Source organism: Pararge aegeria, chromosome 2 (genome assembly GCF_905163445.1).
Source record: "Pararge aegeria chromosome 2, ilParAegt1.1, whole genome shotgun sequence".
Classification (NCBI taxonomy): domain Eukaryota; kingdom Metazoa; phylum Arthropoda; class Insecta; order Lepidoptera; family Nymphalidae; genus Pararge; species Pararge aegeria.
The window spans coordinates 15,762,701-15,790,463 of NC_053181.1; the positions used below are offsets into that span (position 1 = coordinate 15,762,701).

General features: G+C 34.6%; 1 protein-coding gene across 1 annotated transcript; it reads right to left on the reverse strand.

Moving 5' to 3' along the window:
* Positions 1 to 8,550: 8,550 nt before the first annotated feature.
* On the reverse strand, positions 8,551 to 25,495 carry LOC120631360. Its single transcript, XM_039900888.1, has 9 exons — positions 24,947 to 25,495; positions 20,553 to 20,703; positions 13,444 to 13,578; positions 12,342 to 13,085; positions 11,737 to 11,973; positions 11,156 to 11,387; positions 10,248 to 10,483; positions 9,409 to 9,917; positions 8,551 to 9,225 (listed from the first exon to the last, which is right to left on the reverse strand). Exons 1-9 carry the CDS (start codon positions 25,493 to 25,495, stop codon positions 8,995 to 8,997), a joined length of 3,024 nt encoding a protein of 1,007 aa, XP_039756822.1. The 3' UTR covers positions 8,551 to 8,994.
* Positions 25,496 to 27,763: the final 2,268 nt, after the last annotated feature.

Genomic DNA, 27,763 nt, shown 5'->3' on the forward strand with positions numbered 1-27,763 from the left:
CATATTCATTAACATGGATAAAATCTCTACTCCTACTTTTATTATGGATTCGAATGATGATAGTCTATAGGTTACTGTGGGGCATATCCTCTATGCTCACCGATCATATGATCAGAAAAACTTACCTACCTACTTATCCACCTACGCCTTTGACTTGCCGCGCGTTGCGACCAGGTAACCTGGAGCCATATTTCTAATAAACCGGTGAGCGGTTTTTGTCTACCCATGGGCGTACCCAGCTTCTGGCCTAGGGGGAGCAAGTAAGATTTATTTAGGTCAGATCGTCTGCGGCTGTTTTGTTAAAGGTACACACTACACTAAGCCACCTACATGAAACTGTCTGTCCGAATCATGGCCACGATACATTTTTTAAGAGAGTTTACACATTTTCTGCGAGATTTCCAAGGGGCATCTGCCCTCCCCTGTCCCCCACCCTGGGTACGACGATGTCTACCCAAATTCAGTTTAGTACATAATAAAGGTAGGTCGGTAAGTAGGCTTATTGTTCTTATTTAAATTAATTGTACCTATCCAGTTACATCTAATTGTTTTCCATTGATTTTTTTATAAAATACTTTGACTTCACTTTCGGGGAGCCGAGTACGCACGCACCTCTAACTTTTCTAAGTTATGTGCGTTTTAAGCCATTATGAAGTCGCTTCTACGGTGAAGAAAACAACGTGAGGAATCCTGCATGCCTGAGAGTTCTCCATATCTCTCCATATCGTTCTCCAATCTAGATAAAATCGTTGCCGTACCTAAACCTTATAAGGCTGTGTAGTACTAGAGCCAGTACCTAGTTATCAGCCGTCAATGCCGTCAAGGCAGCCGGGACCAACACTCGCTGACTCACGGCTTTCTACCAGCCAGCGATCGATGACACCTGCTCGGAATACTCCATACAAATGTTAACTAAGTCGCTAGTCGCTACTGGTGACCCATCAATGTAACCTAGTGTAACTTGGGAAATCTTGCCGCACTATTTTATTGCTTAGTATTATGCAAGGATTCAGCATTTTTAGGGTACCGTATTCAACGGGTATAACGGTACCCTATTACTAACACTCCATTGTCCGTCCGGCCGTCTGTCTGTCATTCTGTGCGTCTGTCACCAGGCTGTTCCGCATTAGACGTGATAGTTAGACTGCTGAAATTTTCACAGATGATGTATTTCTGTCGCTATAACAACGCATACTAAAAAACAAATATTTAAGGGACAAAAAAATCACGTTTGTTGTATGAGCGCTCCCAAACGTGTGTTTTTGGTCGTTTTTGCTCGATAATGATAACGGCAACATGTAGACGCTTAAAATATTTACAGAATATTTATTTAGGAATACATTCACTTTAAAAATAAATAATTAAATTAAAATATAATAAATATTTAATATTAAAGTAGGCAGTTCCTTTTTGCATGCATGAAGTGCACGGTACTGGTAGTTTAGGTATAAGTTATAACATAACGTGCGGCGTGCCACCGGAACAAGTTCTTATATTTATATCATTAGGCAACGTTGATATTGGTAACTAAGAGGAAACTGCTCGACCTCAATATCAAGTACGAACTCACCAAAAACAAAACAAGGCGATCGAGATGTAATTCAAGCGAAATCTGTTTTTCGCAAAATTACTGATATCGATGAGGTAATCATTCCATTCTGTCAATGAAATACGTGTACCTACCCATTGATAGTAGGTATGTATGTGTTACAGTAATTTTGTTAAGAGGTGAATAATTAAACTTTTGGTAACTATAACTCTATATAATATGTGGCAAATCTATATATATAAAACAAAGTTACACTATTTATAACTTGAGAACGGATGGACCGATTTTCATTATTTTTGATTTGTTGGATTTCTGTTAGTCCGGAATAGGACTAGAATATATAATAAGAATAGAATAATAATATATATCGATAAAACAATAAAATTAAAATCTAAAGAATAATTTAGCCGTTAGTAACAAAACTCAACTGACAGCGCACGTCAGTTTGTCTATAAACGTAGAACGGTTGATGTGGCCTAAAGAGAGCTACGTTAATCCGGAGTAAGATGAGCAGTACGTATTGTACTTTACAAAGGCATTGTGATGTACAAAATATTCAGTTTTAGTCAGCTAGTATTTTATAAAATTGACTATCATTTTTATGATACTTACCTAACTCGCGAATATTTAAAAATTACTTCTTCATTGGTCATTGATAAGATCAAAGATGTCCAAAGATAACAAGGACCAGCACGGCTAGCATGGGCAGGAGACAATTATCTCCCACAGCTATATCAACTCTCAAAGCATTGGCGCACAAGTGGAAATAATATCCAAATAATATATGTGCGATAAACGGGGATAAACTTCTATTCCATGTTCCCGTGCTTTGGCAGGTTGATACGGGGGATATATTTTTTGCCCATGCTAGCCGTGCAGGCAGGAGACAATTATATCCCCGGGGAAAGGATAAAAAATATCTTCTCCCACAGCTTTATCAGATCTTACAGCACTGGTGCACAAGTCGAAATAATATTCACATAATATATGTTCTTCTATTCCATATTCCCAGGCTTTAGGAGGTGGACAAGTTAATTCTAATAATAGATTCTAATAATAGATAAAAATTATATCCCCTGAAAGGGGATATTGCCCGTTCTAGCCCAGCTGGTGTCGATTTGTAGCGTGATAAAAATAATCGTCAAATGGAGCCATCCCGCATTGGAGCAATGTCGTGTCGCTGAACACATATCATTGGCAACGCATTCTTCAATGACTATATTCTGGGTATTCTGGCACTAAGAAATTTTGGACGAAAAGAAGTCAAGAATGTTCTGACAACAATATAGAAAACTAAAAATATTACAACAGAATCATCGTCAAGACAACAATTCTCAAAATATAAGAAGATGAATTCAAGATAATTGAAATAAACTATTAATTATTATTAATGTAACAATTATTTCATGTTAATAATCTATATAATATATATTATATATAAGACGACATTAATCTAACGAAATACAAAACGTGAGTCACCGTTCCTAATGCAAATATCCAAGCGTGAACAGTGACATAGCGCGATGTTTAATGTTACGGGTCATTGTAGGATGTAAATAAAATATATAATATGTACCTAATTGACAATAACACTACTTTAATCTGTAATATTTTTTTAGTAAATGATAGAAGTGAAGATGCAGATTATGAAATAAAAGAACATGTAAAACATTCTAACAAATCACCGTAACGCTCAGTTAAACTTGACGGTTGACAGTACAGCTGTTTGGCAGCCAGAACGGTATATAGTATATGTAACACAAGTGACTGTAGATTCGTAAATGTTTACTAATGGAAATAAATATAAAATAAATATGTAACCTAAATTGCCTTGCGTTGCAAATTTATCCGGGGATTTCCCACTTAGAAGCAGAAGCAGCTTAGAAGCCCATAACGCTAAACGGCAGCTCCAGAGAGTTTGCCAAAATATAAATAAATTGCTTACAAATAAACAAGGAATAATGTTGGAATAGAAGCGGTGTTAGCCTATTGGTTACCTAGTTTACTTTTGCCAGCTTCACTTTCCGAGGGCCAAGTTCGAAACCCTCTAACTTCTCTTAGTTACGTGTGTCCTAAACATTGAAATATCACTTGCTTCAACGGTGAAGGAAAACATCGTGAGAAAACCTACATGCCTGAGAGTTCTCCGGAATGTCCTCAAAGACGTGTGGAGCCCACCAATCAGCACTAGGCCAGCAAGGTAGACTGTGGCCTAAACTTTTTCATTGTGGAAGACACCCGTGCTCTGGGCTGGCGATAAGTAGACATGATGATGAACGTTGGAACAGTTATTGCATGTTTCGTTAAGCTTTGATATTCCGGACATTGACAACATTGCCCTCTCCGGAGACTTACATAGTAGCATATAGAAAACCGAGGAACTACGAATTTTATTCCGACACTCGTTTAATTATTTTTTAGATTCATCGACCTCGCGATCCTAGAATTGAGATCGAGATGACTAACGCGTGTAGGAGTAGCAATTGGTTTATTTTGCAATATCCAATAAATCGTTGTAGATAAGGAAAATGATACTCAGCTGATAATTTGCAATCTAAGACTGACCTCGGAAATTTCTTAAACTGATGACTTAATTAACTTTTAAATTGTAAAAGACCATTGCTTATAAAAAATATCTAATGAAAATTAAGATGTTATATTGGGCTAGAGTACCATTCATAATTCTCATATCATATTGCCAAACACTGTCCGACGCGACGTTATTTAGTATAATCAATCTACAGACTTAGGTTGTATCTAACCTAAAACAAAGAGGATACATTCATATAAATATCCTTACTTGTTGAGCAGTCTGATAAAACAAATACTAAAAATATACTTAAATAAAATAGCAAGATCCAGCTGCGATACATTTTTTTTCACAAAAACTTTAGCCCGTGTCACCCAAGATTGTGTAAGAGTTATAACGAAATCATTGCTTGCAAATCTGTCCAGGCGTTTCGAAGATATTACTTATCTATAGTTCTATTACTATTAATACTTGCTCTATATTTTTGACGACCTCCGTAGCGCAGCGGCATTAAGTGGAAGGTTCTGCGTTCGATCCCACGCATGGGCAAATAAGAAATTTATAATTTCTAATTTTCTTTCTAAAGGCTTCGGTCGTGGTACCGATAAAGACTTGATTAAGCGTTCCGTTACCATGTCGCGTAGAAACAGATTAGGGTTTTAATAATTTAACTGCCACACCTCTTAACAGATATTCTAAGATGGTAACCGGCTACCGTTACCATCTTAGACCGTATCATCATCTACCACCAAGTGAGATTTTAGTCAAGGGCTAACTTGTAGTAGAAAAAAAATTGTAAATGTAAATGCAGATTTTAATAACTCTTTTACCATTAGAAGTCTAATTATTCAGAACTTACCATAAGTTATATTTATTAAATAAGATTTCGGCCTGAAATAATGGTATTCTAACCGTCAGCCCGTAACAGCTTAGCCGGAATAAAGGCATCTCCCACCGAGAGGGTGATCACATAATCACCATGCCACACCATGGACAGAAGGCTTGGTGACCGTAGTGGATAGTAGTACTATCATACAGAACACTGCTTCCCGTTTATCGTTATAATAATTTAGTCGCCTCGAACGACACCCGCGTGCAGGAGAGGGATGGTGACAACTGTATTCTGATCTCCCGTCAACGCGCGGCACAAATTGCTGTGTGTGATGCTTTTTTGTAAACGAACCCAAACCAAAAATTTTTTATTCAAGCTCTTTTATTACACGCTTTATATTAGCTTCACTTGTATGTTTGTAACCGACTTCTTTGGACGCTATTTTGACCCACTTTAAACGGTCACATTTCGTTCAAACTTTGTAGAGATATCGAGGACCGATGACAATACACTAATTTGAGAAGATTATTTCAATTTTCAATATAAAAAATAAGATTTTTACTAGCTTTGTTGGTATTTTTGTAACAGACTCCTTTGGACTTGATTAGGACCCTCCTCAAACGGTCTGATTTCGTTCAAACTTTGAAGATATATTGAGGACCGATAACAATATACTAAATTGATAAGATTATTCCATTTTTTTATTTGTAAAATAAGATTTTTGTTAATTTTTATAATTTTCAGCTATAGTCACTAAGGCAGGTATGATGTTCATTTTAATTTTAATTTCATAATCTTTAACTTCTCTCTTTGATCTCTAATTATCTCTTTGATGGTGAATGGGTTACCGATTAATTTTGTAATAAAAATAATAGATCAAGAAAAACTAAAATAAATAGCTTTTATAAATAAACTAAACTATAATGTAGAAATTAGTTTAGTTTTTTATACCAAGCGTGTTCTTTAGTTTGTTTGAACTATTTAATTTATTATATTAAGCTTTTTAATGCTCCAATGCTGCCATCAGTTCACGCGTGGTACAGTTCACTTAACTGCAAAACTGTGTTAAACATCTGATTCAATTGATGCTGGTAAAGCAGATACATCTAAAAACACTTATAAAATATATCAAAAAAATATTAATATCTAAATGAAAATGGGGCCACACAAATCTGTAAATTAGAATAATTTAACAGGATAGTAGTACCTACCTACTTAGTGCTGTGTTTTTTGTACTGTTTTCCTTGGAAAAGGATTATTGTTGGACCTTTCAATTCAATTTAGTTTAGAGATCTTCAGCATATTTTGAATCAAAAAACCCTTATGGTACCCATAAGGGTTTTTTGTGGCTTTTAAATAATGGAGACTATAGAACATTATAACAAAATAATGCTACATAAATAACAAAAATAAAAGAAAATAACTTTATAAAACATGGCATACTATTTATTATCGTATCAAAATTTAATAAAGTATACATTAAAATTAATATTATACCTACCTGGGTACTTACTTTTAACGAAATTTATAGGTACTAACTTAACTGCTAATCTCTTATACAAGGATATATCTTTAATCCTACCCACTTACAATTTACATGTAGTTAGGAATTTAAATCTCGTTCGTAACTAATTATTCTAAATTATTAGTATTATGACGTTACTTCGGATATTCGAAATCTATTAAAGAATCAAAAAAAAATTGAAAAGTTTCTACAAGCTATTTAAATTCTGTAGGTATATATTATAGGAAACGAAAAACTATTGCTGAGTTTCAGGCCAAATACTTTTCGGGAGAGTCTGCCTTCCGAACCGGTGGTAGAGTCACTTTAATCACACAGACTAAATAAAATAAATGAATTTTTAACATATTGATGTTAAAACCTAAATTTATTAATTTTATTCGAAGGCAGTAAAATAAATTGAAGATACAGGCAAACATGTTTATACTATAATATAACTAAAGTACGTCCTTACCAATATTAAAATAATCACAATAACCAATCAAATCAACTCAAGAGATCTCACAATAAATAAATATTGCTAATATTATTTACAAAGATAAACTTATCAAAAACACAATAGAATAGTTTAATGATTCCATTGTACACAAAACTAAGCTAAACTTATTTGATAAGACCTACCAATACCTACCTCTTATACCAAGGAGGTACCAGTTGATGATAACCATCATTTTCAGAATTATATTTTCTTGCGAAACTGCAAAAGTCTACTAATTTTTTCAGCTCTATTAATAAATATTTTAGTGTGGTATATATTTCACAATATTTTTCATATCAAAGTTGCAATGGGGTATAATATAGCTACTTAAACCAAAAATCAGCTCTGTTTGGTTAATCGATTGCCAAAGTTGCAAAGGAGTCAATTGACTACTGTCGCTCTATTAACACGTAATTTCATAGTTTTAATTTTTAGAATTTATTTTCTCTTGCGAAACTCGATAAATTGAGTTGAGAGAGTGAGTATTTATTGCTAATAAATAATTAAGTAAAGTTTCATTTCCACATAAGGGATCTCTTCATAAAGTTGCAATTTATATAGATCATTGTAGCTCTATTAAAAAAGCAGTTTCATGTGGTTATTTTTTACAAAACTTTTCTCAAGCCATGCTCGCAATCGGTTATATTGATTAATTCAGCTCTATCAATAAGAAATTTAGCCACACTAAAAAATTTTATGTTCGCAATCATGGGTACTATTGCGAAAATTACAAAAGAGTCTGTTAATTAATTAAGCTTCATTAATAAGTACAAATAATTTGTTGTATAATTTTCACAAGAAAGCATTTGTTAGTATCTTGAAAGTAGCACTCCCCTCAGGCTTTTAGTCCCAATTTCGTTTGGTTACTTTCGTGTACGTTACAAGTCTCATTTATATTGTGAACTTAACTTCTAATATTATGTTCAAAATTGGTCTGAATACATGGTAAGGTACTTTTGCTTGCACATCAGATCTAGTGAAACCAAAAACTGTAGTTCTTATAGTTATTGTCACGTAAAAATGCTGCTAATAGGTGACAGATTATATGGGAGGGAGTACCTACTTTTATAATTCAATTCAATATTTATGATTACATTAAGTATTAAACTTAGATAAATATAATACACAACCAATATAGTGACAATCCTCGCACGTAGTTTTATAAAATTTCTGATGAACAGTAAGTTCGTCAGCGCTCTTATTATGTGACACGATTATGTAGATCGTTATAATAAAAATAATACCTGCGTAATTTAATCAATTTCATATTAAAAATCGCATGTACATGTACAGCTCCTATTTCGCCGTTAAAAAAATCAGTAGGTACATCTACAAAGGTGCTTTTAAAGTACGAACGTAGGTATGTAAGGTAAGGCTAGGTCTCAAGCAAAACGAAATCCTTAATCATTAACTATTCATTCCTTAATTTTACAATAACATGCATTGCTTTATCACAGCTACAATAAAAATATTCTCTTAAAACTTAAAAAGCCTATCAATTATTTTAATGTTAACAATTGAAGCAACTTAATTTTAAACCTTACAAAAATTAACTGCTCATTATTTATATCTAATTGTTGCAGGTGCAATTAAATTAAATAACGAGTAAAATAATATTAGCACCATAAGAATACTTAGAAATAAATCTAAGAAGTAAGTTACAATAATTCGATATCATATTGTTACTAGGTAACTTAACTAAACTAAACTATGTTTTACCTGTGATATTCCGCTTCTTTTACTTTAACTTTCCAGTTTTAAAAGAAGAAAAAATACTAAAAATTGTTGCAAGGGAATTACAAAGGTGGCCTTAATGGTGCAAGCAATCTCTTACAGACAATCTTATTTGACAGAAGCTGCCGCAATACAGAGGAAAATCTTGATAAAAAAATATTTATCATTGAAACCTGCATTATTATCAAGGCGTGAAGTTAGGATCAAAGGAAAGGTTGGCTTTTTCTGTCTTTACTTAATTTTCAACAGAAGAAACTTGAAAAAAGAACAACAACAACTAAACCCTGCTGGTCTAAGATAAGATCTATACAGAGTTTGAGCAGCTTATAATAAAGATGATTTGTGTATATTATGTATAGCAGTTGTCTTCATCAGCATGGTCTGAGCAGTCTATAGTTCCATCGCAGAGTTGATCCAATGTTATACATCGGCCGTCAACGCATCGCAGTTCTCCGCTGGGGCAAGGTGATGCGTGCGCACTGTTATATCCGCTGAGAGATAGTTCTTCTGTCTTGTCAGCCATACTGATGTTAGTTTCGGGTGAATCCAGGATTTCTTCACGCTGAGCCTGGGCCGCTTTCTGGAATTTATAACATTTTAATGTTAGAAAAAAGTAATAACGCAACCCGAAGAATAATAGAAGATTACGAAAGAGATTAGTTAAATTTGAGTTACAAAAACATGCTAATGAATAATAAAATTACTTCAACCGTTTTAAATATCCGTATACTTAATTTTAGAAGGTATTTAAAAGAATAATTACTCTCAACATGGAAGCTCCATCGATTACTCGTTCTAGCTTATCTCCCATTTTATCCGTACGAATCGGTGCGGGACTATTATGTCCATCCATTGGTTTCCCACGATTCATTTGCTTCCGTACATTTTGTCTTGGAACATGTTTATTTTCCATATTTTCACTTTTCTCCATCTTTTCACTTTTTTCGTTTTCTCTAGGTTTTACTTTTTCGATATCTTCGAATAACTCTAAATCGTCAAGATTGATATCTTCTGTTGAATCTTGATTTTCTTCTTTTTGTTTAGGGCTGACAATTTTTGTTACGTTCTGAGGTTTCCTTGACTGTGTGACTATTGAAGATTTAAACTTTTCCTGTACTGCAAGTAATTCATCGGCATCAGGTTTAATTTCAAGAGGTCTGGGGCGCTTGTATGGTGTTAGACGTGATGGGGAAGGCCGACGAGTGAAGTTGCGCCTGAAGGCATTATTGCTATCACTGGTCATCAAAAGCTCCTTGCTATTGTCGTTTTCACCTGAAGAGAACACAAGTATAATAAATTTAAAAATTAATCAAGTTTCCAAACTAAAACAGAAAATCTAGAATCCAAGAGTGTTTAAACTAAGCAAGCTTATGAAAGTTGAAATGATAAAAGTGTAGATCTATCTTCTAGCTTTTACTAGAATAATATAGATAGAATTTTATGTATATAGTAGTATCTAGTATTTATTTATGTATATATAATATTAGGTATATTAATGTGTGAAGTGTGGTAAAAATAATTTTGCCGAAAAACACATATATTTGCGCTTAGTTTTTGTGTTTTTCCTAGTCATTTTACATTTACTATAAAAATCATACCCACCATTTCGATTTCCATTAATTCTGTCGTAAACAAAAGGCAGTCTATTAGGCTTGCGGACGGAAAGTGCGGGCGCTGAACCAGCTGATTCCTCGCCTGGCTCATCAATGTCTTCCTCTCTCTGGAAGTTCACAAGTCTGCGCCCCTGACACAATTCCTTATGCTCATCTTCACCACTAGGACAGTCAGCGTAGCCATCACACAGCCAACGTGTAGTGATACACATTCCAGAACTGCAACTGTCAATGGTTAAACAAAATATTTTAGTACAATGTTCTTAATTTTAAAGAAAATATTTGTTTTTAATATCAGAATCAAAATGACCAAATATTTTATAAGATTTCTTACTTATTTAAAATTGTTTTGAACTCAAAATCTTTAACTTCACAGTAGCATGTATGTTATATATTTCTTGAAGAGATATCCGGATATACTTATATTATATAACTAGCGGTCCCTGACGACTTCGTCCGCGTATAAGTTAACCTTAAAAGATAGACATATGCTGTCGCAGACTTTTTTTATAACTTTTAAAGGGGAACGACTTTGTCATACACGATTTTATCGAAACTTAAACCGTTTACGCAGCGCACGCAGCGGAAGGTCTAAAAAGGGGAAAAAACCCTGATTTTGAAACATTCTTCATTGGTGCTATGTTAATATTGATTTAGCGTGATGATATATCTCCTTTCCTTAATAGGCCTATAGCCTTTTCCTTCGATAAGTGGGCTATCCATCCTGAAATAATTTTTCAAATCGGACCAGTAGTACCTGAGATTATTGCGTTCAAGTAAATAAACAAACTCTTCGCTTTATACCTATATTAGTATTTGATATTCGGATATTTATATGACAAACAATCTGTCTTGCTGGCAGTTTGATCATTATATATACTTCCAAGTTACACCTACCGGTATTCATTGTCTTCGCACTTGGAACAAGGAGCTTCATCTTCTCCTCCTATACAGTCTCTGGTACCATCGCAGATCCAGTCCCGGGGCACGCATGTACCATCTCCACACGCAAGCTCACGTGAATAGCATGGTGATCGTGCACTAGCACAGTTATTACTGGGATATTGATTGCACGAAAACATCGCTTGCAACTCCCTAGGTATGAAGCTCTCGCAGTGATCAACAATTGCTAAAACAGTTAAAACTCATTTGTAATTAGGACTTATAAATTAAGTTTACGGAAAAAGGTTTAGTTTACACTATAATGCATGGCATAATGGGTTGGTTGACTCGTTGGTATAGTAATTAGTATATTCAATTATATAATTCGACTCTGTTCGGTTCCCGGGTCTCACTATAATTTTTTTGTTACTGGTTTTTCTTTAAATATTTAGATGATGATAAGATAATTCATGATACATACTTAATGCCCCTAGTTAGGTAGTTTTAATTTTTTGCATTTGTAAACACATATGTTCGGTAAATTTAAACAATAATTTACAACTATTGTATAGTCGTAAAGAACAATTTAAACAAACCTTTGCAAAAATTGTAGCACGGCAATTTTTGAGAATACGGAGGCGGGCTACATTCAGGCTCTAGCAGTGCACAGGTAAAGTGTCGGACACGTTGGCTGCAATTTGTGTTTACAAGGTATTCTATTTGAGGAATCAGGGTAGTAACATCGACATCACCGACGGATGCAGGGCCAGTCGCCAAGTCGTAGGGTAGGACTCCACGACATAGAGAAAGACCAGTAGAACGACATTGAGGAACTGCAATGAGAAAACGTACACAAAGTAAATTTACTGTAAGTATTTCAAGAACTTTGTTTTATTAGTTAACTTTGATTGTATTTTAAATATTGATTAATAGGCAATTAATAGAAAATGTATGTAAGCATTTTGCCAACATAAAATCAGCTTTCAAATGTGTTTAAATTGGTATTTTAATATCTAAGATTCTTAATATGGATACCTAAATATATATATTGTTAGTAGATAAATAAATAGTGCTCGGTGCTATAAGGTGAAAACATATTACATAGGATAATATAAATAACAAAATCACGCATACCTGTATGATATTATCGACTCTGAAACCGCAAGCGCCCTTTTATGCTAAATATTAAAAGCTTACTTACCCTCGTAGTAGCCACTAATTGGATACTTTTTTGTGGTGGAGTCATCTCTATTACGCCAAGTTGGCAATGTCGGAGATACTCTGGTGTTATATACGGAGTTTTGGGTAGTTGATTTCATATTTTCTGCGTCCTCTATAGAAATACCAAAAAGTTTTGAGTGACCTGATGTGAATTTGCCATTGCTGTCGATGACAGGGCGGTCATAAAACTCTTGAAGCTCTGGTGGAAGTTTTGGTTCTGCATTGTTATTCTGTTTTGCATACATTGCCTTATCAGAATCGTGCAAAGATGAAATTGTAGATGAGGGAACTTCATTAATTTGAATTTCAGGTGATCCATTTTTCTTTGATTGTTGTTTGACGTAAGCGGTAATATCGTTTGAAGTTTCCGCGTTTGCAATATTTTCTGCCGTGGGTACAGCATTCGCACTTGTTGTAGTTACTCCATCGCCGTCTTTAAAATAAACAGCGAGTGGTTTTTCTGGTTTTTGGGTGATATGTGGTTTTATAGTTGAATCGCTGGATACAGTGGTTGCATCTTTTAGTATCTTAGGGGTTCGAGTTTTGTCCGTGTCGACCCTGTCGTTTCCATATTGTACTTCTGGAGATATGTGTGTAGGAAAAACTGGAGGTATTGGAAGTTTTCTTTTCTGACTTCGTTCTGTTATTATATCTATTAATGTAGTTAAGTCATTGTTCTGGCCGTTATCAGGATCATAAAAGTCGATTTCCGGTGTCTTAGTACCTGCATTTATAGATAGGTACTTAATAACTAGATTACTAAATTATTCTTACAGAGATTTTGAAATAGAGAAAACATAAGAAAATTGTACTACGATAAGGTTCGACTTCATAGTGAATGTGCATAAAGGCTCTGAAGAAAATCTACGACCCAAATTAAGGCACAACGATAGCTAATAGTGACTAAGCCATTACAGAAACTTCGTACAGATATCCAAAAATTTTAAATTTTCTATAACAAATACCCACCCTTTTTTACAAAGGGCACAAGTACTGAAACCTACATAAACAATACTAAAGTATACAGCACAGTTACCTGAATTTTTGTAAAAGATATACCTAGGATTACTAAAATATCATACCACGAGACCGTGACTTTTCTGTTCCTTTGTTAAGTTCGTGTTTTATGTGGTTCTTGTCAGTATGTGATTGCGCTTGTGAGATGCCCTCCTCCCAGAACGTAGCGTTGACTCTATCCGATTCTGCATTCATGTTTGCTGTAAGGAAATAGATTGTACTCGTAAATTACCATGGAATTTTAAATATATTATTCACAAAAAATTTGTGCATAAACTATAATTTCTCAATATATTTTTATTTTGATTAACTGATTTAATATTTTCCATAATATGACCTAATGAAAATTCAAACCGAAATTCCTGATGTAAATTGAATACTCTTATGTAACGAGCGTTATTAATCGTTGTTTTGCCTACAATTTTGTAGCAGGAACATCTTAGAGGAAATTCTTCAATTACACGATTGTCAACTGACTTCTCTCTTCTCTGATACAGTCGAACTAAAGAGGTCACCTCTTTAGTTCGACTGTATCAGAAACCAAAACAAACTTCTCGTGACCTTGGCTTACTAGATTGTCCTTCGAGTGCTACTCTGAAGACCAAGGCTATATAGACGTTGATTGTGAAGCAAAGTATTCCTACTTACTGAGGAATATAAAAAAGATGATATCCTACAGATTATGATGAAGCCAGCCCAGAGACAAGATCAGAGGAAGTATCTTTATGCTATTTAAGTAAATATTATGATCATCGTCATCATATCAACCCATTACCGGTCCACTACAGTGTACGGGTCTCCTTCCACACTGAGAAGGGGTTAAGGCCGTAGTCTACCACGCTGGCCCAGTGCGGATTGGTTCTTCACCTTTGAAAAACATTATAGAGAACTCTTAGGTATCCGGGTTTCCTCATGATGTTTTCCTTTACCATTGAAGCAAGTGATATTTTAATTACTTAAAACGCACATTTCAAAGTTGAAAAGTTAAAGGTTCGTGCGGGGGTTCGAACTCGGCCCCCCGTAAGTGAAGTCGAGGTCTTACCCACTGGGCTATCACCGCTTCAAAATAAAAGTAAATATTATAATAAACGAACATATAATCCAGTTTGTTTAATGTAGCAAAATTCATAAGATTTTCTTTGATTTCAAAGAAAATCTTATGAATTTTGCTACTCTATATTCTTAATATTTATGACACTAAAAATATTTATGACATAATAGGGTAACTGGGAATAGTTGGGAAGAAAAAAAATAATAAATGACATAATTTATAAGTAAGGAATAATTGAATAGTTAATTGATACGTCTAACTCTATGCGAAATATGTCAAATTTATCCCGATTAAAAAAAAAACCCTAAAGTATCTTGATTTGAAATAGTTTGCCTTACGATATGTACATGTGCGCAAAGTATCGCAGGTATCTACTTGCAGACGTTCATCAATAAGACGATGCGTTTGTAAGTAAAATATAAATAAGTATAAATATAAATATACTACGACAATACACACATCGCCACCTAGCCCCAAAGTAAGCGTAGCTTGTGTGTTATGGGTGCTAAGATGACTGATGAATAATTTTTGTAATGAATAATATAAATAAATACTTTTAAAATACATATAAACACCCAGATACTGAAAAACAATCCTGTTCATCACACAAACATTTTCCACAAGTTGTGGGAATCGAACCCACAGCCTTGGACTCAGAGAGCCGGGTCGCTGCTCACTGTCGCCGCGCACTGTAAGCCAACTGGGCCCTATAGTTATTGACGCACACGTTTTGTAGACAGACTATCACAATGGTGCGATTTTATGGTCAACAATATTGAAAATAGTTATAGTTTTGCATAATGTAAACATATAAAATATGAGTGCCATATAGGTAAAAATCTCGTTTACGTAACAACAAAGGAAGCAATTTCGGTCTGGAGATGGCTCGACAGTGAAAGCAGGGTTCAAAAAGTCACTAGCACGCCCCCGTTATATGAGCTCGACCTGATCGTCATCAATCCTTATCAGTTACACAACTGGTGGATTTTATTCTAGTTTTTATTGTGTCTGCGCAGTTATTTTATCTTTAATAATATTATAGGTTTGAGAGTTTGTTTGTAATCGATAAACTATGTTACTATTAAAACTTTCTTTTAAATTCAGAAGTAAGAAAGGGTATATTTTATTTCAGTAATAATAAGGTTTCAGCCTTAGAGACTTTAGAGCCTTTTAAACTCATGTGAGTTTCAGGATGCAAAGAATAATAATTTTAGTAGTTTGTGTAATAAAAATAAATAAATAAATAGAACTGATAAACAAGCCAGAAGAAAAACGTTACGAAGTTGCTCTATCCGCCTGCGCTGACTTAATGGTCGATCATAATTTAATACTAAGTATTACAAATATATGGAACTTAGTTTCTAGGATTCTTTTAAATAAGATACAATAACGCATTTTATATCGACAGTCATTTTATAATCGATGATTGCATTGATTTTTGATAAATTGTGATTTGCAATCATGAATTTAAAAATCTTCAAACAAAAATTTGAAGACCTGTGTGAGTTGAAGACCTTCTCAGAGCATTCTGTGCATTTGATCCCTAACTTCCCACGGGAATGGGAATGAATACCATACTCAGTCATAGCTAAACTTGGCTGGGTAGGTGCACCTAGTAACTAATATAGGTCCTATTATGTTATAATAGTATTACATCAATAAATAGTTGACTTCACTGTGAATATCAATTGTAAATTAATATTATATGGCCTCGTTTAAAGACCCATACAATTTAGTATGACCCAGTAAACAACCATGATGAAATTACTATAATATATTAAATCAACATTTATAACAGGGTAAATTACATGTGAGCCAATTAACGGAATAGGTGCTGTGACACTAAACCTTAGGCTAGTCATATTAATTGGAGACAATTGGACCTTAGGTACTTACTTTATTTTATTAAATAAGTGAAAAAATAATAGCACGCGATGGTATTTGCGATTCATCCGGCAACAATAAACTATTTTGGCTCTGATATTATGTGATTTATATAATACTAGCTGGAAGCGCATTGGGATGAAGCTCGACTTTTCGGGGGGCCCAATTCGAGTCCCAGTTCGCACCTCTAACTTTTCTAAGTTATGTGCATTTTGAGCATTTAAAATATCACTTGCTTCAGCGGTGAAGGGAAACATCGTGAGAAAACCTGCATGCCTGAGAGTTCTACAAAATGTTCTTACCCCTTCTCTTTGTAGGAGGAGACCCGTGCTCTGTAGTGGGGCGGTAATGGGTTGATGTGATAATGCTAACTAGCAGTTGCCCGCGACTTCGTCCGCGATGAAATTTTGATTTGCCCCGAAAAAATACTGTTTAAACCTCTGGATATATAAAAAAAAATTATATTCGTAGTGTGCACCTCGGGTGGTTTAAGCGGCAGCCCGTGAAGCCCTCTGTCTGTGTAGAATTCCTAATTTCCAGGAAGCTTGAGATGATCCCCGAGTTACCTATGCCCGTCTCCAAAAAGAAAGTTACCGGCAAATTTCAATTTCCTTAAGATCAGTTCAATAGTTTATACGGTAGACGGCTATACGGCACCTTAGATGGAAGTTTCAAAGAATGTTTATCCCGTATGCTCTTGTCCTAATTTTACCATCTTAAGTCATCCCTATTTAATCTCCAACATTTTTCAACTGGGCCTGTTACCTTATTTAAAGCTTCTCGTCTGTTATTATGCCATTTATATACAATTCAAATTCAAATTCAAATTCAAAATTTCTTTATTCATGTAGGCCTATCACAGGCACTTATGAAGCGTTCATACATATTTGTTTACATAATTGTAACGGGATGGTGATAACTTCGTTCGCCAACTTAAATCGAAAGCTACGAGGGTTCCAAACGCGCCCTGGTCTAAGAAGAGCCCACAACAAACTTAGCCGGGTAAATTTATTTTTTTGTTATCACCATCTTCCAGTAAATTTAAATTAAGCTATGAAGCTAGAGCAATTCACACCCAAGCTTTTTTATCGTTTAAATAATCCTTAATGTTATAATAGGATTTTTCTGTAAGCTTACGTTTTATATAAACTTTGAACTTATTGAGAGACAACTCAAAGATTTCATTTGGTAATTTGTTATAAAATAATATACTTGCCCTTGAATGAATTTGCAATTTTGTGTAGCCTAGTAAACTGCACAACGAGTTTATTTTTGCTTCTAATATTTATATTGTTACAGTGCATTTTCTTTTTAAATTTTGATATATTTTTATGGCCATAAATTAAATTTTCATATATGTACTGACTATGCACCGTCATTATTTTAACTTCTTTAAATTTATCCCTCAATAACTCTCTTGGGCCCATTTTATATATCGCACGAACTACTAGTATTATATTTCTGCAGGACGAAAATAGAATCTATATCAGCAGCATTACCCCATAATAAAATGCCATAGGACATAATGCTGTGTAATAAAATAACTAAAATAAACAAGCCTAGCAGTTTCTGTTTGTCATATGACGAATCTTTTTTACTGCGTATGCTGCAGAACTAAGTCTGTTCGCTAAATTATTTATATGTGGGCCCCATTGAAGCTTAGCATCTAAAGTTCAATCATCATCTATTAATCATAAATTATTAACCTAAATGTAAATTTTGGTGTCTCTAACTTCAAAAACATTATCGATGTACATTACACACATACATTACTTTGATACAAACTTCCAACCTAAAGTGGTAAAACTGTTTTTACCGCTTTAGGCTTAGATTTGGATAAAATATTTTTTAACTTTTTATGCTTTAAAATAAACCAATTTTCTAACTTTCAGGTTTGTAGACCTAATAATAAAAAAAAAATAGCCAAGTCTGTGACCCCCTATTTTACCAACCTTGATTTTCCAAATTAGTTTATATAGATTTTTATTACTTAAAGCAGATAACTAGTGGCGTACGCTAGTTTTCTTACCAGGGTATGCATAAAGCGGGAAAATTGTATAAAACGGCAAAAATCCTCCTCCTAGTTATATATAAATTTTAGGGTAGGCAGTGCTTTTATGTATTTATGAAGTGCACGCCACTGGTGATAACCTAAATACCGTTTCCATGTATCTATATCAGGAGGATAAATGCTGGGCCGATCTACTTATTGTGGGATACGGGAAGAATAATATTGATCAAATTATTTCTCCCGAATGTTTCATGAAATTATGGTCAGACGAGAAAGAGTGTCTTGCAATTTTGTGAGAACATTATCATTTGTACCAAAAAGATACTCGCTTTTAAGATTCGACATTGAAAAACTATTCTATATAGCAGTGTTATAAATTCGATTATGATACCAAACATAAAAAAAAGAATAAAGCTCATATCATAAAAAAGTTATTAAGCATATATTTAAAGCAATAAATGCTATGCAGTTTAAAGGCACGTTTATTATATGACGGGCAGTATGACAAATATTGGTATTTAGAGAATTCAATAAAAGAATAAAAGAAAGTTGGTTCAGAGGGCTCATTGTGTAAAATTCATGCATTATGTACGCTTTGCAAAGGTACACAATAGCCATTGAGAGGTCAACTTTCGTTTTGCTCAATCCTTTGCAAAAAAGTGCCAATTCAAAGCATTTTAAGGAGATACGAGGATGGTCGTACCGTCTTGTCATTATAAGTGAAGTGTCATGCGCTATTATATGTGAAAAAAATATGATTATAAATTTTAATGATGCTTTCAAACCGGCCTTAACCCTTCGCGTGTAGGGCGAGAAAGTGTCTTTATATTTATTATGAGATCAAAGATTCCCAAAAAGGTCCATGGGTAACAAAATAATCTCATGGAAGACATTTAATTGGTTAGAAAGTTATTTACGACTCTCCGACGCTTCTCTCCTTTAATTATCGTATTTTTGAGCGTTATGTTCGCCATAAAACGGATGCCACATGCAAATTTTCTGGTTAGTTGGTGCTGAATTCTTATAAAGTTTTTACATATTGTTAAAGAGAGGATATAACCTGTTAACGCGTAATAATTTTGCTGGTAGCTTGATCTTAAAACTTTCAACGCTTAAAATTATTTTACGACCTTCCGAATGTTTTGGCATAAGTAATCGGCAAGAGCATAGTAAGTACCGTAAAATATGGTTTAGGGATTCTCATTAAACCAAACGACTAAACCTTTATTCTTGGAGACTGGGACACTGGCAATTGAATGATCGACACAACCAACTGACATTGTAATCGTGTGGTCACAAAAAAATAATACGATAAAATTAAATTATGATACTACACGATGAGTCCCTAAGACTGTAAGTACCCACTGATAGCAATTTACCATGGCAAAAGGAAATTGTTATACTTAACAATGTTATAACATATTTCACCTTTATATTGTGAATCTATCGAAGTTTGATCAAACTATATTTAGTTATAAGAGGCGCGAACGATGAGATTTTAGCCATTCATTCGGTACCTACCGAAAATATTTTTTGAGACTAAATAATAAATTTCCAACACTAACGAAAGGTAAGCGTTGGTGCTTATGTTAAAAGTGGTGAAAGTAATTGAAAGCGATACGATGCTAATAAAAAGAATTAAGTAATGATTATGAATAAGATCCAAGGAAGATACCGTTAATAAATCTAATTGTACTTAGTAAAGATAGGTTTACGAATTAGAAGGTAAATTGTTGCGTCGTATTACTAAAACCGTTATAGACCTAGAAGTTGTGAAGCGTGAACGTGCGATGAAACTATAGATTGTATTGTTTGATAGAAATATGTAATGTTTATGAAAAATATTGATCCAGTTTAAAAAATGAGATGCAGATAAGATAAATCATGAAATAATACCTAATAAGAGGAGAAAAGTCATGACATATTATTATAACATAAGCTCATGAAGAATTTAATCATGTAACGATTGCGAATTCTAATATACATTCTATACCAATGTTAGTTTTCAAAACGAGTATTTAATTAATTGGTATCATCCCGTCAATTAATAATAATTAATAATAGTCCCGTCGTGACCACGATCCATGCAACTGGGTCGAAATATCAACAAATCCAAAATATTATCGTGGTATGTACCCGTTGAACTATATTACTTTACTTATTGAATAGAAGCATTCCTTTTTCTTAGTTTAAAATCTTTAAGTAAAGTAATAAAGTGAGAATCTTACCAGGCATTAGGAAGTAGACGAAGACAGCGAGCGCCACGCAGACAGTGAAGAGCGCTAGGGGCCATCGCAGAAAACGTACACCACGCATAAATTTGTCCGCACCATTAGCACTGTCTGATGGTACCCGGTACAGGCTGTCTGGGTGAGAACCCTGCAACAAAGATAAATATTGTTCTTCAAATTAACCGCAGATGGTGCCACATTCGTATCAGTGGCTGGTTACCAGGATTTTTTAAAATGTATTGTTTTTCCTTTTTATAAATGTAACTGTGATAAAAGCTTGGTCTAGGTATACTAAGGGCTTGTTCACAAAGAACATCCGATTTTACAGGATCCATTTTAACTGATCCGTCGCTACTGGTGGTTATATTCGCACAACATTTAAAGGACCGATTTTAACAGATCCGACGGTACTTGACTTTCGTTCTTCAGTGCATCGTCAACATTCTACGAGAATGGACGTTGTAAATGGCGGTCCGTGCCACTGCTAAGCCTCGCGCACTGGATCCGAAATATTGTCATGTGTGTGACAATATTTCGGATCCAGTGCGCGAGGATGTTTGTTGTTTTGTTTTTAAATTTGAAACGAACCTGTAAAACGGACTTTCTATGTTAACCTAACGTCCTAACAGCTATTCTCTGGCTTAAAGTTTTATTTTTATTTTTTATAGTATTTTTATAGTAAGCAAATGGCCCACCTGATACTAAGTAGAAAATCATCATCTATAAACAGGGCAACATTTCGCAAGGCATGCCGGGAACACTTCCTGCAACATGCCACCTTGTGTCCATAATCCTGAGACGTAGGTGTTAAACCGCATTTGCTGTAATTGCACAGGCCACTCCGTCACAGCAACGTAACAATGCTGCTTTGTGGATGATAAGCATGGCGGAAGGACTTCCCCGGAGAAGCTCTGTCACTAAAAGCTGTACTACTTCCTACAGAAAATCTAAGATAGGCCCTAGAGAATACATATATAATGTGTATATTTATGATCTAACTCACTTAAAAACACTATTATTGTTACCGATGAGTCGAAATTAGGTTTAAATAACATAAAACTATTGATGAGTCTAACCGCTTTCTATATTAAAATAAAACTGGGTTACGAACTAAAGAAAACAAGTGAATCAAAGAGAAAGGTTTGGAAGAATTTAAATCAAAACAATGTTTCGAATCAGGAACAGAATTAACTAATTCTGATCAATAGCCAAATAATCCGACGTTTAAGGTTTCTGAGTCAAAGGTTAAACCAAATATGTTAATGATTGTTGTGAGTTAACATAATGGAATTTTAAAACCGGCTGCGTCCCAGACATCATATAATATGATATAAAGAACCTATTCATTCCCATAAACATCTATCTAAAGTGGTTTTTTGTGTATTTTAATATATCATATTATTTATCGTTTTTAGTATAAATAAAATATAGGAATATATATTTAATTCAAATTTCCCTACTATTGTTGGTTTTTATTCTTCTTGTCTGGTCAAATGTGAGCATGTTTCCACCACAGCGAACTCGAGTTTTAGCTGAAATACTCACAATTGTGTGCCAATTTAATTTAATTTTTTTAATTAGTCAGTTAAACAAGAAAACCATTGTTAGTGTACGAAATGGGAACCAAGTTAAGATGTGTTCTATTTATTTTGACTTATCCGGAATGCACATATTTTATTTGAAAAGAAAACGCGATTGTCTCAATATTGAACCGTGAATTAAATTGAAAGTGATCTTGGTTAATGGACCCATGTTCCGAAGGCATATGCTTTTGACCTTTTGATTACCATAATAAAAATCGAAATAATTTATGCGGCTCGTAATAACGTAATGGTCCGGCAATTTCATGTTGTGATGATGGTCCACGAAGATTACCCTTTCATCTTGGCATAGAAAGCAATTTTTAGCTCATCAAGTTATCAACTATTGACCTACTTGATATTTGGTTAAGTAAGTCATTTATAAAAGAAATAAGTGGATAACGTTTAAAGTTCAATATTCTAAGCTAGTAGCTAAGCTTACTCAAAAAGTCCTTTTCTTTAATCCAATATGATGATGTAGTAACGATACATACTTATTTATTATAATCATATTCGTCAGACTAAATAATTGTCCAATAAAAGGCAGCCCTTGATGCAATTAAACCTGGTGGCAAGTTATCAGGCAGTCTAACATAGTAGTGAGTCAAACTGTTAGATTAGGTGAGGTTGGCAGTTATGTTAACCGATTACCCCTCGGTTAATATGCAGCATCGAACTGGAACTCTACATCGCTAGGCGGCACGGCTTGCTCAATTGAGCTACCACCTACGGTCGATGCTTCACAAAGGACAGCTAAAATATCAAAAGCAATTAGTAAGTTTTAGTAATGATAAAAATCGGGTCAACACGGGCAGCGTAATGTGCGTTCTTTGAGATAAGTTTGGCACTTTATCGATCTACAGCTACACAATAAGGGTTGTGTCAGCACCACCGAAGGGTGGACCGAGTACGGAGCTTGCCAGAAAATGAGCCCAAGGGCTCGACGACATCGAAGGAAAATCAACCCAAGGGTTTTGAGGCGCGAACCTCGACTTACGGGGACGTCGGGTAATTCAGTTTTGCTGGCCTGGGATTAGTCCACGTAAGCATTAATGAGACCTAATTCCGCATGATGTTTGACATCGTCTTCGCCGGCAAAAACGCTGTGCATAGGTTGTATCCTACTTGTAAAGCATTAGACGTAACTTGATAGTCCGTGTCTTAAAGGCGTCTCCTGGATGGAGAGGTATTGGGGTCGGAATAAAGAGGGCACCTCAACAACTAGTAGGTAGTGGTGTAGGACGACCTCGACATTCGTCTCATCACCGCATTTCACTAACCTGCGCGACTGATGAAAATAAGCCACACCCAACTCTAATCAATATAAGTCAAAGCCAAAGTTAAACTAAAAGTATTTATCTACTCAAATAGATCTACACAAGATATTTTTGATAGAGATAGTTATTTCTCCATTACAGTGAGATGATGGTGATACGTTCTCTCACTTAAAACTGAGGATACTAGGTCTCATAACGCGCCTTAAATAAGTCCTCGATAAACTTAGTCTGAATATGAGACAATTAATGAAGTAAATGTTACACGACACACGCCTATTTTGTTTCGTAAAATCCACCTCAGTAAAGTAAACATGTTCAAAACTGATTCCCTTTAATAATCCATATTAGACACGTGTGCAGAGATAAATAACTTACAGACTTGCAAGCCCTTTATTAATACTACTTTAATATGATTGAAAATTATGCTGGTATCATAGAAGCTAGCAATGTTTTAGTATACACATATTAAATTTTATAGTGTTATTATCCTAAATACTTAACACAGCGAGATTTACTTAATTGGAAAACCGTATTTATCACATTTTCATTTACGTGGGCTACTATTATTTATTACTAGCGTACCCAGCATGCTTCGCCGGGCTAGATTTTGCTTTATTTTATTTAAACAATAAACTTACATCATTAAATTTTTAATTTAAGTCTCATAATATATTAAATCATTTATTTCTCTCCGTATTCATTCTCTTCTATTCTCTTCTCGAGCGGGTGAAGATCATTATCTACACCCATGTAGGTACACTCAATAATAGAATATCATCGTAGTAAATAAAAGCTGTATTTGACAGTTCAAAAATAGGAGTGCTCCGATCGTCACCAAACTTTACAGGATTACTCGCCAGGTCAATCCGGAGATTCCCCGAAAGTTTCATTGAAATCGGTCCAGCCGTTTCGGAGCCTATATGGAACATACCCACACACTTTCTCTTTTATATATATATAGATAGATAAATACGTGAATTTTAAGGTAAGAAAATGGAAGAAACATCTTCTGAAGAGATATTTTTTTATTGCCTGGCTACTTTTTTTACTATAGAAAAAAATAACGGGAATTCTTACTTGCCAAACTAATATTTATTAAAATATATATAATGGTTCATTTTAGAGTGTGTTTAGTCGGTTAGTATTCTGTACATAGGGGGCATCCCAAGCAATAGTTTTACTGAAATTCATCCATAAAGTGGAAACGGAAATGGAAATTTAACGAGGGTTACAAGAATGTAGGAATAGAGAGTGAAAATTTATATTTTAAAATTGTATATCGAAATGAAGAATTGTACGCAGAAGTAGAACAACGTACTTTTACGTTCCGCTAAAAAACCAATACCATATTATCTTCTGAAGTAGGTACGCACTTATCATGTAAGACTTTAGCAAGAACAACAATAGCTTTTTAGCAAACAAGGAAAACTTAGAACGTTACGCCTTACGTAACAGTACTCGATTACATATGTACAAAGTGCAACTTACGTCGTAGCCTACATATGTACAAAGTGCAACTTACGTCGTAGCCTACCTTAGCTGCGAATGTCTTCACTTCCCTTGGTTTTGCGAAATACTTGTCCAATTTTGTCTCGTAACCCGTAATCGGATTGCTGATAGGCGGCGTCAGTGAAGATCTCACTCGATATGTACCATACTGTTCTCCATGTTCAGATATCGTTGGCAAATTAGGTGAACTGCAGCTGCTGCTTGATCGGGAATACGCGTAGTTTACAGACCCATCGGCTGGATTTTTAGGCTTCTTCATAAAAGCGTGTCGCCTTGGAAGATCTTCAGTTGGTTTTAAATCATACGTCTCGAACTTTTCAGTTATGTAGTTTTCTTCTATGTCCGTAGTTGGAACATAGCGGAGAAGACGTGGTTCTTTTATTTTCTTTTCGTACTTCACAGCATCGGTTTCATTGTCTAGTTCGGCTGTTTTATGGTTATGTGAATCTTTTGATGATCGATTTGATTTACGTTTAGTTTTCCTTTCGGCTGTGCGTGTTTGCACGTGATCGTCCACTGTTTCTGATTCAGAAGACGGTCTGTCTCCATACAACACGTAATTGCCGTTGACCATTTTGTTTTAAATTTCTCAATTATATCATTAGATGTTTAAAATTTACCATTGGTAAAAACTTCATTTGGATCCATGTTATTAATTATGTCACATTACCTAACTTTTTAACAATCTCCATTACAAATGTCTGTGCACCTTCGGCTATGCAGCGAACACTAATCACATATTTTTCATCACAGACAGTGAATGAATCGTTGATTAATGATGTGGCTTGTTTGTAACAAGACACAATCTTGTTATTGTGTTTTGATTGTTACTGTTGCAACAAATTCTTTAGTAGTAATTTACAGGATGCGTAAACAGACAATTAAATGGAAGTTTAAAAATTAAGAATTTCCTATAGATTTTTTACAATAGAGTCATGTATTTTTAGCTTCAAACCACAGTAGATAGTAGCATAGCTAAGTTGATTTTTGCAAAATAAAATCATTTTTGATTGATAATGTCTAGTGAGAGAGATGTAGAAAATATCTAGTGCATTTCATAATCTCACCGAAAAAAACGCAATATTTTTTGTACCGATTGATAATACCTACTGAAAAAAATAATAGAAAATTACTGTCATACGTGCAAATGTTTACTTCATTCAATATTTTTGATATCATGTAGTATGTAATAAAAATAAAATCAAAGGTGTAAGTACATTGGATCAAATAATGGGAACAATTGCTTTGTTGTATAGGTAGCTATTCGATAGATAACATTCGTAGCATAATGTCGGCCATTATTGTAAACGCGGTTCCCGCGCTTTTTGCCCCGTTTACGCGGGAACGTTCTCAGTAAAGCGCGTGCGCGACAATGGCGGCCGCCAGGCAACGAGAGTGAAGTCTGAGTAGACGTGATTATGCAACAGACAGGGTGTTTTATGTTTTATGCAACTGATGTGCCGTTAATGCAACAGATTCTCTGATAACTTGGGTCATTTGTATGTTTCCTGATCATAATCTGTTTCCATCAGACCCCATGTTACTCAATAATAAATGACGAGAGCGATTAACTTTTTAATTGAGGATGTTCTTCCTTTAACGTACGGTTATCGTTCTAGTATGGCTGCCCACGTACACGTCAATATTATTAACAATATTCTGCATTTTGTCAATAATATTTTGTATGTATAAAATACAAGGTGTTGCCCGCTACTTAGTTCAAGTGGAGAATTCGATGTGTTTGTTTTATTTTATTCTGTGACCCCCAAAAAACATGTCATTCTCTGGCTCTGTTAGAAACAAAACGGGATCCGTTCATTTTTCCGGGATAAAAAGTAGTCTATGTGCTGTTCCAGTCTATAATCGTGCTAAATTCCACCCAGATCCGTTTAGCCGTTCTGGCGTGATTAAGAACAAACTTGAGAATATTATTATAAATAAAGTAACCACCATATTTGGACAAAAGGTACATAATATATTTTGTTTTTGGTCAGAATCACGTTCCGGTACGTCCACTTAGAACTTATAAGTTTTCTAAACGAAGTAATAAGTAGGTTAGGTAATAGGTTAGCAATAGAAATAATATATTGTTTCCCACGATCGAATACATTTTAATAATTAACCTTATTTTGTTTTTGCTGAAGATAATTAATTAACTACCGATATTCATCTTACTTAAGAGGCGTAGACGCTGATTAAAATCGCTTGCAAAATCCTAAAGAATATGAGAGTAAGGGAACTTTAATATTTTATAATAGCTCCAGCGTAATCTCTATCATCTTTGCCACGTAATTGATGGGCAGTGTCAAACTTACGTGTAAACGACGAAAAAAGACTATTACTAAACGACTTGGTGCTTCAAGTAACCTATTAGTGTCAATTTTGCAATTTACGTTTCACTCACATACTCTCATCGATCGCTAACAAAGTTAGCCACACTAATAATATGAATGCGAAATTTTGACTGTTTGTTTGTTTGTTAGGTAAGTTTGGCTCAGATCTTGATAAAATACTCGGTTCTCCTAATCCTAAGTGAAGTCGAAGTCATACCCTAATATCACCTGTAGCAACCATCCAATACTTGTGTCCAAAGTATCTGTTTTTATAATACTCAATAAGTTAACAAATTACATCGAATGCGAGACAATTTAGTATCGGATACCTTTATAGTTATAAAATCACAGCCTACAATAATTTGTATGATCAGTAATGACTTAGTGGAGTGCCAACAGGGCTCCTAGCACGAAATTAGTACGCTCAATAGACGTATCGTTTTCGAATGTTGAAACGCTGAAACGTCAGAGAAAAATTAAACTTATCATCATTGTATTAAATGTCAAAT

Bases quoted from the DNA above. Each gene is read 5' to 3' on its own strand.
- LOC120631360 (XM_039900888.1), bottom strand. From the start codon at position 25,495: ATGGTCAACGGCAATTACGTGTTGTATGGAGACAGACCGTCTTCTGAA. The intron at 10,484-11,155 runs GTAGGTGTAACT...AACCATTGACAG, and splicing joins TGCGAAGACAATGAATACCG to TTGCAGTTCTGGAATGTGTA. The intron at 9,918-10,247 runs GTGGGTATGATT...TGTTCTCTTCAG, and splicing joins AATTAATGGAAATCGAAATG to GTGAAAACGACAATAGCAAG.